Source organism: Myodes glareolus, chromosome 12 (assembly GCF_982192425.1).
Source record: "Myodes glareolus chromosome 12, mMyoGla1.1, whole genome shotgun sequence".
In the NCBI taxonomy this organism is placed as follows: domain Eukaryota; kingdom Metazoa; phylum Chordata; class Mammalia; order Rodentia; family Cricetidae; genus Myodes; species Myodes glareolus.
The window spans coordinates 31,680,161-31,699,498 of NC_142037.1; the positions used below are offsets into that span (position 1 = coordinate 31,680,161).

The 19,338-nt window shown below is 42.4% G+C and overlaps 1 protein-coding gene across 1 annotated transcript in view; it reads right to left on the reverse strand.

Annotated features, from left to right (window-relative positions):
• Positions 1-841: 841 nt before the first annotated feature.
• Adam2 (ADAM metallopeptidase domain 2) overlaps positions 842-19,338 on the reverse strand; it is a 43,602-nt gene continuing 25,105 nt past the window's right edge. The window contains exons 13-21 of the mRNA XM_048422185.3: positions 18,551-18,649; positions 16,682-16,877; positions 14,208-14,313; positions 11,373-11,556; positions 8,943-9,026; positions 8,585-8,714; positions 3,739-3,898; positions 2,452-2,516; positions 842-1,150 (exon numbers count right to left, since the gene is read on the reverse strand). Coding sequence (XP_048278142.3) covers positions 2,483-2,516; positions 3,739-3,898; positions 8,585-8,714; positions 8,943-9,026; positions 11,373-11,556; positions 14,208-14,313; positions 16,682-16,877; positions 18,551-18,649 — 993 coding nt within the window. The 3' untranslated portion in view covers positions 842-1,150; positions 2,452-2,482. The remainder of the gene's footprint in view (positions 1,151-2,451; positions 2,517-3,738; positions 3,899-8,584; positions 8,715-8,942; positions 9,027-11,372; positions 11,557-14,207; positions 14,314-16,681; positions 16,878-18,550; positions 18,650-19,338) is intronic.

The window sequence follows — 19,338 nt, forward strand, 5'->3', positions numbered from 1 at the left end:
CTGGGGGTGAATCACAAGAGCATGCTAGACCAGTTCCTATCATGATGGGCATCCCCATGAATTTACCTTAAGTTTAGTCAAAAAATATGATCTAGAATATTCCACATGATAGATCAAACTTTGTAATACATCCATACTACACACACACATGTATATGTATACATACATACATGCACACACATACACATACATAAATGCATATATACATACATGCATAACACATACATAATACATGCATAATACACACTTGCACACACAATACACGCATACATACACATATACATACATGCATACATAAACATATATACATGCATGCATGCATGCATGAGATTTTCAGTACAGATTTTCCTGTTGTCAGAGTTCCATAAGTCAACTAGACTACTTTTGTTAATACATTATTTGAATTTCTTGCTAAATTGAATGGTTTTTCTGTCTGGGCTACAATTTGTTTCATGTATGGTGAAGGTACATTAAAACTCAAAGGGGCTGGGTGGCACAGTATTTGCCTGGCCTTGTGTTCCGTTCCCAGGATTTCAGGAACAGTTGGAAAACAGACTTATTATTTTATTTTCCCCTTAAACTGACCCTTTGACCTCTGATGTTTCTCTCCTTTGTCTCCACAGAGGCTGCCAGGGTTCAAGACCCTCTTCCTTGGGTAGACTCCTGTCTGCGTGTGTTTTCATCCTTCCCTTTGAAGCGGCACATACTTCCGCGTGTAGCATTTATACACACCACGTGCCAGAGTGCCTGCTGAGCATCATCTTTGGGCTGCTATGGACCCTCAGACTTCAACATGGCAGCATTTCCACTGCACTCTAAATGCAGGGCAGGCACGCTTGAGTCAGGGTACCACACTTATTTTATTAGAGCCTTCCCTGAAACATTCCTACTAGATAACATGACTTATGCCTACCGGCCACCAGAAGAAGTAGGGCAAAATTTCAAGTATAATACAAAGTTCATAATCTTACATTCTTTACAGGCAAATCATTTTTGGAATTATATACACAGATATATATCATACATGTGTATGGAGAGATATGATTTCTGGCCAGATAGAAACCACGATATGCAGGCTTGACTTCCAGGCAATCAGATAATGCATATTTGTTCTTTCCCACTTGTTTTCTGCCCACTGAAGAGAATTACTCTGAAAGAACACATACAGGAGAAGAGTCACGCACAGAGCTAACCAGGTTAAACTGTGCAGCAAATACACTATATATAGTATTCTGTCTGCATGTATGCCTGAAGACCAGAAGAGGGCACCAGATCTCATTACAAATGATTGTGAGCCACCATATGGTTGCTGGAAATTGAACTCAGGACCTCTGGAAGAGCAGTCAGTGCTCCAAACAGCCAGGCCATCTCTCCAGTCCTTTTAAAAATTTTTCTTTCTTTCTTTCTTTCTTTCTTTCTTTCTTTCTTTCTTTCTTTCTTTCTTTCTTTCTTTCTTTCTTCCTTCCTTCCTTCCTTCCTTCCTTCCTTCCTTCCTTCCTTCCTTTCTTTTTTTTTTTGAGACAGGGTTTCTCTGTGTAACATCTCTGACTGTCCTGGAACTTGCTCTGTGGACCAGTCTGGCCTCGAGCTCACAGAGACCCACCTGTCTCTGCCTTCCAAGTACTGGGATTATGGGAGTAAAGGCATGTACCACCACCACCTGGCTGAACTCAGAATTCTAAAGGATGTAATGGAAAATGTATTTGATTTTTTTTTTAAATTTTGAGACAGAGTCTGATGTATCCTATGCTAGCATTAGCCTTGAATTCTATGTAGTAGAGAATTAATTTGAACTCTTGAACCTATCTCTACCACCCAAAATCCGGGATTACAGGCTGACACCGCCAGACCTGACTCTTGCTAGAAATTGTGTGTGTATGTGCGCATGTGTAGTTGTGTGCATGTGTGTGTATGTGTGAATATGTACTTTTGTGTGTTCATGTGTACTTGTGTGCATGTTTGTGTGCATGTGTACTTGTGTGCATGGGTGTAGATGCAGGTGGACTTATATACCCATGCACAGATGTGCACACGCATGTGGAAGCCAGCGATCAACCTTGGCTGGTGTTTCTCAGGTGCTGTTCACCTTGTCGGCTAGAATGACTTGGCCATGAGCCTCAGGGATCTGCCTGCCTGTCCCATCCCTGCCCTCAGGGCTGGGGTGACAAGCTGTGCTGTCACATCCAGCTTGCAGTATGGGTTCTGCCTACAGAAATCAGGACCTTGTGCCTTCAAGACTGCGTTACTTCCCCAGCCTGCAGGTTCTTTTTCAGTGATCGATTGTGATATTATTCATAATTTATAACATTCTCATATTATTGATATAAATTACAATACGGCAAAGTAGTCGTTAGTTGTTTGGGTTATATAGAACAAACTACATGACTATTGCTCTTTACACCCAGTACATTTTTCTTCTTCCTTCTCCCCTTTCCAAAGTTGGAGACTCACCATGACAACGTGGAACTCTTTGCTGTCCAGACTAGTCTTTGGTCTCAGTTTCACTTTCAAATTGCCTATAGAATTAGAGACAGAGACAATCACTTAGAGACAGGGATACAATGTTTCTAGGTTGAGCCTACTCTTGGATTCTTAACATTTTTAAATGGCTAAATTGCCTGTGAGCTTTTGCAACCATTCACCGTCACCTTTATCCATCGCTGTTGAGTTTACTAGTTTATTGTCCCATTCCTGTGGTCTGCTTGGTGTTTACTGTCAACTGGATAACTTCGAGTCACGTGGGAAGAGGGAATTCCACTTGAAGAATGGCCTATGGCCATTCTGTGAGAATGTCTTGATTGATGTGGGAGGGCCCAGCACCATCTCGAGGCAGGTGAGCTTGGGCTGTGTGAGAGAGCCAGCTAAGAGTGAACTAGAGAGGGAACCGGTCTATATCCCACTGTGCTGGGTGTCAGGTGCACGCTGTCTGCCCAGCTTTTATGTAGGTGCTGAGGGTGAAGGAGGTTCTCACGCTTGTGTGTGCGCACTTAACACACTGAGATAGCTCCCCAGCCCATACCACCCTCCTGCATTTTCTTTCTGAGGCAGTTCCTTTCACTATGCACTTGAGGGCTAGGCTGGAACTCACTAAGTAGACCAGGCAGCCCTTGAACTCTTGGTCCTTTCGCTACAGTGTGCGCTACTCCTCTGGTGTTATGTCTTTTAGTCATAGTAATCTACATAATTCTTTACCTTTCACCTTTGGCTGTTTAGTTCTCCATTTATGTATATTTAAAAAAGGTCAAAACTAAATAAAAGGTAAAACTATTTTCCTGAACTTTTTTTGGTCAATTTTTCAAAATAACAATAAGAACTCTTTACAATACAGAAACAGTAAAAATTAAGTAACGTTTAATGCATATTTGATAATAATTTTAGTAGGTGGGAGAGAGCAATTTTCATTCGCTTTTATCCTTAAAGAGGCCAATGTGTGTGTGTGTGTGTGTGTGTGTACGTGTGTGTGAGTGATTTTTTTTTGACTTTTTTTCTTAGTAGCACAAAAAACAACAGATATCTCTGTGGCACTTTTATACCTACTATTTTTTTTATAAGATTAAAACCAATCGTTAAAAAACCCGATTATTCATTCTAGTTATCATTAATACATTAAGTACTCAGTTTTCACACAAAGGACAAAAGTTAAATCTGAGTTCCTAGCTACATCTATCTTGATACCATTACTAATCCATGATACCAACTAATGATGAAAGTAAGAAAACAGGTGTGAAATCTACACACTCATCGCTTGAGAAGTCACTGGTCCTCCATTTTTTCCTTTGGAAATGGATTTTTATCAGTATGGCGATCAGGACGCAGATCACAATGTAGAAAGGGATGATCAAGAAAAACGGCCATCGGGTAGGCTTGGAGCGGTAAACACTTGTAACGTAGTGCTTTGCTAGCAGAGAAAAGTACGAGGGGTTAGAAGGCAGGACTGAAACAACAACGCTGCTGTGTGCGGCTGTCATTGGAACAAACATGTTACACTATTTAAAAGTTTGTAATTCAGCCAGATGGTAGGGACGCATGCTTTTAATCCCAGCACTTGGAAGGCAGAGGCAGGCGGATCTCAGTGAGTTCGAGACCAGCCTGGTCTACCAAGCGAGTTCCAGGACAGCCAGGACCACACACAGAGAAACCCTGTCTTGAAACAACAACAATAACAGGAACAAAACAAAAAAAACCCTTTATAATTACATATAATTTATATATAAACTTTATAATTATATATAATTAACTGTATATAACGTAGATAACACAATGGCACCAGAAGCCCCACGTTCAAACTCTCCACATCCTTGTGTAAAAGTCCTGTTCCTTGCTTTTCTTTTCGTATGTATATTTTTAAAGGATTTTAAAATTTTCTTGTGCATAAGTGTTTATCTGTATGTATGTAGGTATGTGTACCATGTGTGTGACTGGTGGCTGAGAAGGTCAGAAGAGGGTGTTGGATCTTCTGGAACTGGAATTACAGATGGTTGTGAGCCACCATGTGGGTACTAGGAACCAAACTCAGGTTGTCTAGAAGAGCAGCTAACAACTGAGCCATCTCCCCCGCCCATGCTCCTTGCTTTGCCTTGGAGACTCTTCTATTCCAGGCAGTCTCTGGTCAAAGGAATTGAAGTGTGATCCAAGTTACCAGTGAGGAATTCTCAAACTCTTATTTCTGGTTAAAAACAAATGTTGTACATATATTTTTAGGTCTAAATTATGTTTTGTTTTGTTTTTACCTCAGCATCAGCATATTTTCATGTCCTTTCTTACAAATTGTTTTTCAAAGACGTTTTCCAGAATATGTATAGGTTTAGTTCTCATATTTAGATAAACTGTCCACTTCATAGAGCATCAATATTGGTTGGCTCACAACAGCCAGGCGATTCAATACCTCTGATCTCTGAAAATACCTGGACTCAAATGCATGTAATCCCTGCCCCAGCGTACATACACCCACAGGATTTAAAAAAAAACAATAAAAGCAAATTGCTTAGAAGATATATATATACCAGGTGTGGTGCTGTGCCTTAACTGAAACACTTGGTAAGCAGAGGCAGGAGAATCTCTGTGAGTTCAAGGCCAACATGGCCACATTGAGTTCTAGGCCAGTCAGGGCTACACAGCGAGACCTTCGAGAAGTGCTTTTTACTTCTTCAGATCTGTTATGATTTTCCCTGTGGTTAATTGTATCACACACATGAAAGCAACATCACATCATCCTTTCTAGTCTTTCTGTTCCTTTCCTGTTCTTTCCTAAGTTTAAGGGCTATGACATAGGAAACATACTGAATATGTATCATGACAGCAGACTTTGGTGTTTGCTCTTAATTTTATGAGAAGATGAATATTGCTAATTATAAAATGTGTTGGTTTCAATTTTCTGATACCCTTTATCAAATTGACCAGATCATCGTCTGCAGTCTCTTCGTTGCTCTGTGGCAGGTGAGGAAGCTCAGTCTCCTCTCTCTCTCTCTCTCTCTCTCTCTCTCTCTCTCTCTCTCTCTCTTATTCTGCAGTGCCAAGGATCGTACTAGTTGCTGTTTTAAGAACATCTCATGGTCTGGTTGATGGTGGTGAACATCTGTAATGAAGCTGTAAGAGACAGAGGAGACTGGGAGTTCCGAATAAGTCACACACTCTGCCAGGATAGACAGAGTTTCTTTTCCCTTTTCCAAGTCTTCACAGAAGACTTCACATCTTCACAGAAGATGAAGCCATTCCTTTTCTGATGACTGGCTGGGAGGTAGGGAACCTGGCTTCTCTGCTCTTGCTCTCAGGGATCTCCAAAACTAAGGTGCTTTTCTGCCCTTGTCCATCTCAGCTTCTTCTTGGGGTCTGACTGCTCATCATCTCCCCGAGGACTGTGCAGTGGTACAAACTGTCTGCACTACCAGGGATTCTGACTCCTCTATCTCTGGCCTGGCTCCTGCTCCACATGGAACTCTGGGCACCTGAACTTGGGCAGAATCCGTGGCAATTGCCCTCGAGGAGGCAAATCGCTCAAGTCTTTGCTGTTGGTCCAACACTCTATGCGCCAGGGTGGATGCTAACCTTCTTTGGAGAATCCTTGTTGCTGATAGGGGTCCTTAGTTTGAGAGGCTGGGGTCGGTGACAAAAGGACATTGCTGAGAGAGTCCATAACAGGGTGCTGCTGAAGGGGCAGCATAACTTAAAATGACGAAAGATTGTGAGATCCTGTGGTTCCTTGTGCCTCAGGCAAAAGGCTGGCACCTGCTATCAGAAGGCCATTGTGAGTGCAGTGATTCTACTGATGTCTCCAGGCTAGGTTGATATGGTTAGAGGGAAAGCCTTCCTATGTTAAATCAGCATGGGAGTCACGCAATTGTTATTAAAAGACATCATAGCATGATCACCCTCATTAGATAATTAGCTTTCCTGGGAGACAATTTGGTCTTAAAGGTGTGTGATTACAGTACCTTCAGGTGACCCAAGTATGGTTGTATGGTGCTGCGTCTTTTTAAAGGTGGCTTTGGACACTTTCAGAAACCTCTCCAAGTCTGTTGGTTTATATATAACTCCATGACAGCAGCAGGACAGAAGTTTCGGTTTTGAGAGAGTTTGAGTCATTCCAAAAAGCACAGTGTCTTAGTTAGGGTTTCTGTCGCTGTGAAGAGACACCATGACCACAGCAACTCTTATAAAGGAAAACATTTCATTGGGACTGGCTTAGAGTTCAGAGATTTAGTCCATTATCATCATGGCTTGAAGCATGGCAGTGTGCAGGCAGACATGGTGCTGTAGGAGTTCTGCATTCTTGATCTGAAGGCAGTAGAAGGAGACTGAGTGAGCTTCTGAGTCCTCAAAGTCTGCTTCTACAGTGACATATTTTCTCCAGTAAGGCCACACCTCCACCAACAAGGCCACACCTCCCAAAAGTGCCACTCCTTATAGGCCAAACATTCAAACACAAGAGTCTATGGGAGCCATACCTACACAAACCACCACACACAGGCGATCACGCTTCTCCATCTGAGAACTCACAGGGAAACATGGCTGGTTGTTGGACCTGCTCTAAGCAAACTGAAAAACAAGATGGGAAAGCTGAAATACAGTTCTGCTGTACAACTATCACGAGCATGAAGTTTGGTGGAAAAGATACCATGCTTTTCACAGGAAATGCAGGCCATTTGGAAATCATGCCTTGCTCAAACTTGATTCTTCTGGCTTTACCTTAAAGAGTATCTCAAAGCAAATACAACAGAATCCTCAGGAGTTAGGGCAAGGAGTGCCATTTTTGTCTTTTGCCAATTTGAATTTTGTTGCTATCGTGAACGACACAGGTTGGCAGTGTTACAGTAGACACCCATTGGTATTGTTTTTTTATTCCTTCATGGTGGTACCTCTGGGGTTGAACTCGGGGTCTTATATGTGCTATCTAAGTTTTCTATCATGATAATCTATCCCTAGGCCTGGTCTGGAATTTTAACTTTGGATACAGACAGCTACACACTATGAGCTAGCTTCACGTTGAAGACTCTCACGTGCGCAGTGACAAAGGACGCTCGATTGCGATTTTGCTGTCATCGCTGGTTTGTGCGTCTGAATTTGTGATCAGGGCTATGTTTTCCTCAGTGCTATATTTTCTTTGCAAAAATATATCTCAGTTCATCTTGGAAAGCATCTGGGCCTACTTTCTGATTTTTTTTTGTGGTGGGTTTCTTATAGTGCTGTATTATTTGTGTTTTAATAAACAAAGCTTGCCTGAAGGTTTGCAAAGCAGCCATACTAGTCAGCCACAGAGGCCGGGCGGTGGTGGTGGCACACACCTTTAATCCCAGAACTAGAGAGGAATATAAAACAGGAGGAAACAGGTCTCACTCAGTCTCAGTCTGAGGATTCATGGTGGCAGGATCACCATTTCAGTCTGAGGTAGAGGCGAGAGTCAGCGGCCGGCTGTTTTGCTTTTTCTGACCTTTAGGTTAAACCCCAATATCTGTCTCTGGGTTTTTATTATTAGTGCTACAGTTTCTTAACCATAACCTTCAAATTCTCAGAGAACTTTTGACTCTGGCTTCTTGGTTCTACCCTTTGGTTGACAATTCCTGGTCACACCTGGTGGCTTTGCCAGCCTGTTTCTTCCTGGTAGTAGACTTGAGCCCAGAACTTACATACTTCTCAGCATGTCAAGTTCACAAGACAGGATTCTTTCAATGTAAACTCCTGAGTGTTGGATTAAAAAAAAAAAAAGTCCACTAAGGCCACAACTATGGGTCTCTTTGGCCGACTTTTCTCTATTTTGAACCTTGCTATGGCCACTGTAGACTGACTTACTTAACATTCTTAGTAGTGTGTGTGTGTGTGTGTGTTCCAAAGGTAGATGGTAAGTGTCTTGCTCAGTTTCTCAACTCCTTAGCTTCTGTATCTCTCACTAGCCCGAAGGTTACCAGCTAATCTAGACTGGCTCCTGTCTCTGCCTCCCAAGTGGCAGAATTCCAAGTTTGTGCCACCGCAGTATTTTGACGTGAGTTCTTGGGACGAAACTCCAGTCCTCATGTTTGTGAGACAAGCACTTTACTTCCCCTGTCCCACAATGTTTTAATTACGCTTTCTACTCCTTAGGAAGACTTACCAGGGTTCGACTTAGCTCGTTTCTGATTGCCACTGTCAATGCTCCCGCCAGGCCATTCGTCCTGTGTATTCACACAATCTGGAGGTAAGTATGAGGCCATACAGTGGCAATGCTTCTTGTTGTTACATACCTGGAAACGGCATAAAGTCACAGGCTAAGACCGGCAGCTGGGTTCATTTACACCAGGAAATATGCAAACGAGTCTATGTCAGATAATATCCATTTTCCTGTGTGGTTTCTTATTGGGACGAAGGGCAGCAGGCGGGGCGGGGGGCAGTTTTAGGGGTGAGGACGGAGCCCTGGCTCTCCTGAGCAGTTTGGGGGGCTGGCCTTTCTCACTCTCGGGTCAGCCACTTACACCGTGGTTGTTGCAGTTGTCTCTCGGGGTGCAGTCATAATTCAAGACTGTAGTAGCTTCTACACATTCTTTGTTCATGCAAACCTAGGATGGATAAGGGGCCTGATATGTCAGCTGCATTCGTCACTTAGTTAAAAGCATTCCATACTCTCTTAAGATAAAAACCATCTTGAAATATCACACTGTCCCAGTTAAGCTGGCTATTGGCAATATGGCAAAAATCCAAAAAACAACACCCCAACACACATACCAGCAAGGGTGTGGCCAAAGGGGGACTCTCAGTCCTGTGGGTAGGAATGTAAACTAATATAGTTCTTACACAAAGTGTGTGGAGAGTCCTTGAAGTAAATCAACAAGAGAAAGATTTAGAGTTATCCTGGGCTCCAATAGGTAGGTACACACACAAAGGAAATAAAGTTAGGCTGCTGACGAGGCACCTACACTGTCCTGCCCTGTCTTGTTTATTGCATCATTATTCATAATGGCCAAGAGATATCACCGGTTTCACTGTCTCCAATAGATAGGTAGATAAAATGTGGCATATATGCTGCATGAGAAAAATGTATCGATGTAATTATTATAAATTGTTGAAAATCAACCAATTATAAATTATCATAAATAATATAGAAAATGCATATTGAAATTGTTATTTGGCCACAAAAGCAGAATGCTGTTTGTGGCAACATGGAAGAGCTTATAGGGTGTTGTGTGACATCATCATTATGTGACTTCAAGTAGAATTAGAGAATTCTGAGGGACTGGATGCGAATGGGTGGGGGCGGGGAGATGAAGAAAGGTTTGCTAACAGGTGTAATGTTACAGTTAGGAAAGGAGAGCAAGCTGGTACTGTACTGTAGAAGAAGGAGGCTAGGGAACTACATACAACGCGGCACGTGTGTCAAATGAGAAACCATAAATACTTAAAGGATAGATATGCTGACTGCTCTGATTGATCACTGCAGAAGTGTTTCCAGGGTTCAAAAATAGCACATTGTGCCCATAATATACATAATTATTATGTAAGAATGAGATTAAAATGATTATCAAAAGCATTCTCAATACTGAGCCAGTCTTCAAACACCCAAAGAAGCAGATTTTTCAGACACCTAATCTGCAACAACGACAACAAAAATCATAGGGAACAAAAAGAACAAAAAGAAAACAGAAAAGTCTTTTTGATAGAAGGGAACAAATTAGTTTTATAAATGTAATTAACAACCTCAAAAATCCCTAAAGGGAAACACAGTTGAAGAACTCGAATAAAGCAGGAGAGTGACGTCAGAACAAAGAAGACTAGAAACCAAGATCAAACTGGAAAGGGTACCACACAGAAGTTCTAGTTCTCGAGAACATACTAAGGGGACTGGAAACTTCGCTGCATGGGAACCTCACTGCATGGGAACCTTACTGCATGGGAACCTCACTGCATGGGAACTTCACTGCATGGGAACCTCACTGCATAGAAACCTTACTGCATGGGAACTTCACTGTATGGGAAACTCACTGCATGGAAACCTCACTGCATGGAAACTTCACTGCAGCAGATGTGGGCAGGAGGAGGAAGGCACGAATGAACCTACAGACAGGGTGTCTGAGGCTAAAGAGCCTAAGAAATGGAGGAAAACTTACCAGAAAAGTGACCAGAGTCTAAGGGCTGGAAGGAAGGAGCATCATCAAGCTGCCCCATGTTTGGGCCATGATTCTACACCATGATTTTCATTTTGTCCTCCTTGTCATTAAATTGCTCAGGACCCCCTGCCGAGGGAATGGTGCCGCCTGCAGGGGGCTGTCCCTTGCTACATCAATTAACAATCAACCCCCACCTCCCACGCCCTTGGGACCGACTTGATCTGGATAATTCCTCTTCCCAGAAGAGACTCTCTTCCCAGGCAGCACGTTGACAGTTAGAACTAACCATCACGTGCTAGTTAGATTTGTCTGTTTAATGCTTTATTCTGTGGAATCTTTATTTTCACCATTATTTAAGATAATTATGCCAAAAGATAAGTCACCACATCATAGGTGCTCTCTTTCTGCAACATTCTGAAAATGTAACGAAACGCAAGGGTGAACCCCATGATTGTCTCTTCTGGGAATTTGTGTGACTTCCACAAAAAGTAGCCAACGAGATAGCCGTAGCAGCAGCAGCTGTGCAGGATCAATGGCTTTATTATTATTATTATTATTTTATTTCTTTAAAATTACCGCTAATGATAGAGCATAATTTTTAGGATCAATGGCTTTATCTATTTTATTCCTTGAGTTTTGATCTTATTTTCCAAATTTCATCATTGATTGCATACTTACGTTTTGAGAGAACACATTCCTAGGCATACATATCCATAAGTACTCACTACATTAACACTGAGGAGTTGTTGGGGAAGATCATGCTTTACAGCACTGGGGAGTTACTGGGGTGAGATCACCTACCTTGTTGGCGTCGCAGACAGTTCCGTCTCTCACCCACATGTTGTTGCTGTCTTTATGATTAGCGGCATACTCCAGGGAAACACAGATGTGCCCGCTTATATTGGCATAAATTACAGTGGCAGCTCTTATTTTAATTAAATTATCACTTTCGTATTTACATATTAATTTCCCACACTTCCGGTTACTATAATTTACAGATAAATGAAAACCATTATTTTAATAGAGAAATACTTTAATATAATTTCTAAGACAAATGGATTTAAATTAATCATTGGAATTGGCAATTAATTTTGAATAACACACACAGAGTCCTTTCTGGATTATTGACAAAAATGAACAAATTAATTGTGAACTCTTCCATTGGCTACATTACCATTTGTGATGTCGTCACCTGTATTTGATCCTTAAACACAATCAAATCCAAGCTTATTCTAATTTTTAAAAATGAGCAATTTGCCTGGTCACCAGACTGATTGGGTTTTCTTTTTGGCTTAACAACTGATAAGATATTGAAGCCCACATCCAAAAAGCACCATACATCATGCATATTATTACGATAAAATAATAAAAGCATATATGCTCTAATGGTAGTGCAGAAAAACGCAGGGAAAAGCATATAAAACAATAAAGGGGCATTAGATACAGAAGAATAATACTAAAAGTGAAAACTGTTGGTCAAACAAACAAGAATGTAGACCAGAAAGCTATGGAAAGGTCTAGCCAACAGGGGACAAAAAGTATGCCATCTTCCTACTCCCCACATAGAGAGGATACCTGTCAGGAAGAACAGTCATCTCCTATAGAAGTGGCTTTCAAATCAACTTCCTGGCAAGATGGTCTTTGAAGACATTCTCCTTCCACCCTCCAGTCAGCTAGCTTGTCAGAATGGAAGCTGACTATCTGCCACCTCTTTGCCTCTGAACTAACTGACTCCCATGTATGATGAGACCGAGGCTTTGCACAACAGGTGCGCACTTATGCGCAGGAAGAACGCAGACTCAGGAAAGAAAGGGAGGAGAAACTATGTCTATTAGGCACACTGCTGCACCCTTTTTAGCTAAGTGTTATTCTTTTAGCCTGGAAGGGCTGGCCATGAAAACCAGTAACCCTGATGCTGGAGGAGCATTTCTTGCTTTGATACACATCATAGACATCCCTCTGCCTGCATCACTTTGAGACCAGAAATCTCAGTGGGCAACGGATGCCAATAACCGAGCTGAGCCACCCAAAGGATCTAGGTTAAGCACTTGGGGGAGAAGTACCATGGTGATCAGACAGCACGGTGAGACACGGTCTACGGAGCAAATCTGTAACCATGAGACTTGGAGACAAAACACAGGCACCTTCAGCAAATCCTGTCTGAACACAACATGCATGCATACGTACGCACATACACACACACACACACCATGCATACTGTCTAAGCCACAATTTAGTAATCATTCCACATTCCATCGCCCAGATAGTGAATTGTGGCTTAGATAGTATGCATGTATGGCTTTTCTGCTAATCACAGCTATAACCTTAACAGTTTAATGTTTCCTCTTCACATATAGGATTTATTAAAACACACAGACATGAAATTACCCCCACTTCATGAAAACATGCATTTTCTTCTTTTTTCCTTTCTTTCTTTCTTTCTTTCTTTCTTTCTTTCTTTCTTTCTTTCTTTCTTTTTTTGCTTTGCCTTTTGTTTCTTGTTTTTTTGAGACAGAGTTTCTCTGTGTAATAGCCCTAGCTGTCCTGGAACTAGCTCTTACAGGCTAGGCTGGTCTTGAACTCACAGAGATCTGCCTGCCTCTGACTCTCACGCGCTGGGATTAAAGGCGTGCACCAACACTGCCCAGTTGAAAACATGCATTTTCTTTTACAGCAAAGATCTTCTCATGATACCCTTTTAATCAAAATAAAACAAAACAAAACCAAATCAAAACAAAAAACCCCACAAGCCCAAATCCTTGGGAAGCTTCTAGGGTGCCAAATCTCAGGTGCTTGAGGCAGCCCTGAGGTAAATCTATAGCTCATTACCATATGTTAGGAACACTTTGGTCAGGGCTGCACAGGTTCTTCATTAATGTTTCCCTTTCTTGTACTTTAATTTTAACTCTATAAAGAACGCCCATTCTTGGAGCTGGGGAGATGGCTCAGTTCTTAAGAATACTGGCTGCTTTTCCAGAGGACCTGGGTTTGATTCCCAGCATCCACATTGGTAACTCACAAGGGTAATCCTTGCTCTAGCCTCACCAGGCAGCAGGCATCAGGCATGCACCCACACATATAAAGCAAATAAACAGAAATGTACAAAGAAGAATACCCACTGTGTGTGTGTTGTGTAAGTGTGTATGTTGTGTATGATGGTCTAGCTTCCTGTGCGCTTGTGTAGAGAGACCATAGGCCAATGACAGGTGTCTTTATCTGTCCCTCTCCACCTTGTTTTGTGAGACAGGGCCACCTAGGAGTCCCTGGGACCCACCTGTCACTGCTTTCCAAAACCAGAGTACAAAAGTATGCCGTGAATTAAGGAGACAGCATAAAAATTTTTCAAAAAGGTTAAAAACTGAATACTTATGGCTGATGAGTGGATCTTCATAGAAATAAAACACCGAGTGGCAAAAGACAGAAAAGAATTCAGGTACAGACAAATTAGTTCAACTGGGACAACAGCCCAGGTGTTTGGGACATGGCAGGGAACCTCTCCAGGCATTCCTGACATCTGTCACTGGGTTAAACATGGCAGGCCTCATGGTCAGCTGTTATTTTTCTTCCATGTGAAAGTAACTGGTGACATTTTCAAATGTAAGGAGATAGAATGTGGTCACATTTTTTAGGGCATACTTAGGTGCGCAGGCTTTGTACCCCGAGGGGCTGATCCCGCAGTTCCCAGATATGTCCGTTTTGGAATTCAGCTCATCATAGCATTCATTTGTACCAAAGTTGGCTTCTGGAAGGGAAGCAGAAAGGTGTTAGTTGCATTGAATGTTCGGTCCTTTGCATTGACACAGGTAATGAACACTTTCAAAGCTCTGAAATTGTCCAGAATGTATTGCACAGAAAACAAACTTTACATAAAATTGAAAATAAAGGCTTGTGGACGATGGCACAAAACCATTTCAGTCAAATACTTCAAACTTGATGTCTCCTGCACAGTGCCTAATAAGTAATGCTAATATTACCCATACATGTAAATAAGAAAGCCAGTTTCTTAAACAAATCATTGACTTACTGTCAATAAAGGTGGGCTTTTTTGCACAAATGTCTTTTCAATCAAACTATTCACCAATTACTTTCATCTCTGATTCATCTTAGCTTCAATTCTTCTAAAACCCAAACTTCCTAGAGAAAAGTTTCTATTTTCAACCTCCATCCATTCTGTGCTTGCTGAAACCTCTGACTGGGACTTTTGATGCCTGCATTGCCTGACTGGAGGAGAGTGACCCGTCACAACAGCATCCTGGATCGTCACTAGGTGCTGAGTTGAGTTGCACAGAGATGCCAGTGAAGCCCAAAGTTGATGGTTTCTTTTGTCTCAGAAATAATTTGCTGACTATGTTGTGGGTAAGAAATGCAGACTCTGAGCCTGGTTAGAGCAGCAAACTGTTGCTTATGGACTAGAAAGCAGGCAGAATCTGAATATTTCACAGCTGCAGGGACAGTTTTTAGATCTGTCACACTCCATGGGCTCCTGTCCAGTTTCCTCCCGAGAGTAAACCTGGGCAAGATAGGAGATCAGCTCACGGAGAGAAGGCTTTGGTGCATCATGCTTCCTTATCTGCCTGTGTATACACCAAAGCACACAGTGGAAAACCCTGGAATCCCATGGGTGAGACACATGGGAACATCCTTCTCCAAATTCTAACTGGTGCTCAATAATATCAATGAATATCAACAAGCAGCAAATGAATCCGGACGACTGGCCTCGCCTCTTAGGTCTAGTGGAGCAGAAACACGGGTGGCAGCACCGGCAGGATGTGCAGTCCACAGCAGGCCTTTTCAGTACCAACCATGGGGGAGGGGAGGTTTAGCAGCAACTTTGAACTCTCTGCAATTTGAAGTTTCTGCAGTTTCACTCGGGAGTGAACAGAACAAAGACAGCTAGGTGCACTTAAATAATGGTGCAAGTATCTTGACATATGCATGGAAAAATAGCACAGAGGATACAATCTACAAGGGAAAAAAAGTATCAGAAATAGATGAGGTAGGGAGAGGGTAAAGAACTGGGGTTGCTCTTTCAGAGGTCTTGGTTTGATTTCCAATGCCCACATACTTAAAATAAAAATGAATTAGTCCCCCAAAAGTACCAAAGATAGAAATGGAGGCAATTCTAGATGAATAGATATAAACATTTATTTGGTTTTTTTTAGGTCTGTGTGATAACGTAACACTTAGTTCATTGTTCCAAGAAACTCAGAGAACAACAAACAAAAATACCAACCAACCAAACAAACAAAACTCAAAGACAATCTGGATCAAAAAAAGAGAAAAGCAGTGCATTGTGGGTTATGGTTTCTCAGAAAGCACAGAACCCCCAGGACAGTGGAGTAATTAGTAACCGACAATAGAATCATTCTCCTTTCTCTGCTCAAAAGATTGATTCTCATTCAGGATCCTTTTCTCCCCCTTTTCTCCCCCCTTCCCCCCTTCCTCCCCCCTTCCCCCTTCCCCCCTTCTTCCCCCCTTCCCCCTTCCCCCTTCCCTTCTTTCCCCCTTCTTCCCCCCTTCTTCCCCCTTCCCCCTTCTTCCCCCCTTCTTCCCCCCTTCCTTCCTTCCTTCCTTCCTTCCTTCCTTCCTTCCTTCCTTCCTTCCTTCCTTTCTTCCTTCCTTTCTTTCTTTTTCTCTTTGAGACAGTGTTTCTCTATGTAGCCCTGGCTGTCCTGCAACTTGCTCTGTAGACCAGGCTGGCCTCGAACACACAGAGATCCACCTGCCTCTCCCTCCTGAGTGCTGGGATTAAAGGCATGCACCACCACCACCCAGCCCCTGTCATCTATTTCTTAACTGGGTCTGGTGGTTCAGGTTCGTAACCTCAGCTACTTGGGATGCTGAGGCAGGAGAATCACAAAGTCAAAGCCTGTCTGGGACACAGAGTGAGTTCAAGGCTGGCCAGGGAAACTTAGCAAGAAACTACTTCAAAACTAATGTGTGGGAAAGTGGGCGGGGGCTGGGCATGCCGATGGTGGAACAAGAGCATATGCAGCAGGTGTGGCCCTAAATGCAATTCTCAGTACCACAGACCAAACAAAACAGGCTCATCTGTTTCTTTTCAGCACCCAGAAAATGCTTAAACAGAAAAGTCAAATGATTAAAGATACCATAGCCAAATAGATCACGGCACTGTTTTCCTCCATTCTGACACGAGCCATTAAGACAGATCCACTTATCATTTCCACACGGATGCCCGTCGAGGATGAAGAAGTCTTCCTCACACATCGGGGACGAGCCGTTGCAGTACTCTATCAGGTCACACTCCCCGTTGAGGGGCCTGCAGACTTCCCCTTGGGGCTTCATCTGAAGGGGGAAAGGAATCACACTGAGTAAGGCAGCAGAGGAGCAGAGAGGCACCCTGGAAACTGCTGGTGTGCTGTGCACTGTATGCGTCATGTGGGAGTAAATGCTCTTTCTGGCACATCAGCAGGGATGGGTGATCTCTTAGGGCTCCACCCGAGATGAAGAGCTACAGGCAATTAATGACGCCTGAGAGAGGGCGAATTGGTCTCCTCCGGGGATGAGCCACCTAACTGATTATCCAGTGCCAAGTGGTCAACCCTAACAAGATATATACAAACACAGTAAATGAACTCAGTGTGTTGCATTTATATATTTACTCATTTACATGTAAATATATATGTAACGACAATAAATAAACAAGTCATGACTTAGGAAGAGAGTGGAATAGTTGTGGGGGGAGTTGGAGGCAGGAGGGGAGAAATAATCTAAATATATTGTACATATTTGAAATTTAAAAACAATAAAAATACACTATTAAATTTTGTGCTGCTTGTAGCACATTTTGACTATATATGACGTGTAATAGGAACAATATTTCTGTTTCAGTCATTTCATACAACCTATACATCCTTGTTTTAATTTTCAAGGATGATCCATGAATGTTTGGAATATTATCGAAATGCAAAAGAAAAATAATTTTCATTGTTGAAAGACTTTTATTGCTAATACTCTGACATTTCTGGTAGAAAATGCACACAAATAGGATGAAAGATTTAAAATTAATTTCTTAATAATAGAAATGTCTGTAGACCTCCATTGGTTCCCTCCCCTTGGAGCCTGGGGAATCCTGAAGAAGATGGGGCAGAAGGATTGTAGAAACCAGTAAGGGTCGAGCACCCCAGGAGAACATGACCCACAGAATTAACTGGGACTAATTAAGCAGGGCTCATAAGGGCTCACAGAGACTGAAGTGGCACTCATGGAGCCTGCATGGGTCTGCACTAGGTCCTTTGCATATGGGTTATGGTTATAAGTTGGTGTTTTTGTGGGACTCCTAACAGTGGGAGTGGGGGGTGTCTCTGACTGTTTTGCCTGCTCTTGGGACCCTTCTCCTCCTACTGGGCTGCTTCACCCAACCCTGATATGAGGGCTTGTGCCTGGTCTTATTGTATCTTGTTATGCCATGTTTGGTTGATATCCCTAGGAGGTCTGATCTTTTCTGAAGGGAAATGGAGGGGGCGTGGATCTGAGAGGAGGGTAAGCATGTGTGTGTGTTGGGTTGGGGGACTGAAAGGAGTGGAGTGAGGGGAAACTGTGGTCTGGGTGTGTTGCATGAAGGAAGAATTAAAAAGGAGAGATATAGTAAATTTGGAAAAAGAAATTACAAGCTAATCTTGAAAAGGATAATAGAGTAATACCTGTGATATTAAAAAAAAACACTGACAAATGCCAAAAACAGAATTTAAGTGTCAACATTCTTTAAAAGAAAAGGCTTGGATCTGGAGAGATGGCTCAGTGGTTATGGTTAAGAGCATTGGCTGTTTGTCCAGAGAACCCAAGTTCAGTGTTCAGTACCCACATGACAACTTACAACCATCTGTCACCCAGGCTCAGGGAATCCTACACTTCTTTCTGGCCTCTGTGGGACCAGGCACGTGCATGGTACTCAGACAAAACACCCATGCACATAGAAAGTAAGAAAAAAATCTTCTAAAAAAAGAAAAGGCTCTTACATTACAATTACTGCAGCACGGCCCATTAGCACACACCGAACCATCTGACAGCCTACAGGTTCTGGGATCACAGCATGGTGGAGGTTGGTTGCCACAGCCCTGAAAGGCAAACCACATGTATAGTCTTCCTGAATCTATTCATAGTGGACAGGCATTTTAATGGCAACATATTATAGAGCCTGAAGACAGATGCTCGCCTTTCATCTGGGCAAACAGGAAAAAGAAACCGAGTCACTTCTTGCCCACCCTACTGATTAACTTGCCCGGATACTGATTGACTGCCTGCTAAGTATTACATCCTCAATGTTTCTATTCCTAGGACAGAGCTTGCTGTGTAGGAAATAAAATCCTTTTGATACCATCGGGTCCATCACAGTGGAGACAATGAGGTGGTCCCTGGCTCTTGTAGACAAAGGCTAAATAATATAAGATGTAGGATAAGCAGAAGTTATGATTTGGTCTTTTGGTCTTATGTGATACTTTTCAGCTTCAATAATATATGTCTCAATAACAGTTTACAGACATTTTAAAGACTTTTTTTTTTACAAAATTCTCTGTGGATGTGTGTGTTTTTGTGTTTGTTCAAGAGAAGGTATGTGTGCGCCTGTGCATGCGATGCATGAGTGTAATGCCCACAGAGGCCACAAGAGGGCATCAGATTCCTGGAGCTAGAATTACAGATGTTTGTGAGTGGCCACGTGGATGTTGGGAACTAAACTTTGGTCATTTGAAGAGTAGCAAACACTCTTAATTGCTGAACTATCTTTTGTTGTCAGGGTTTCTGTCCT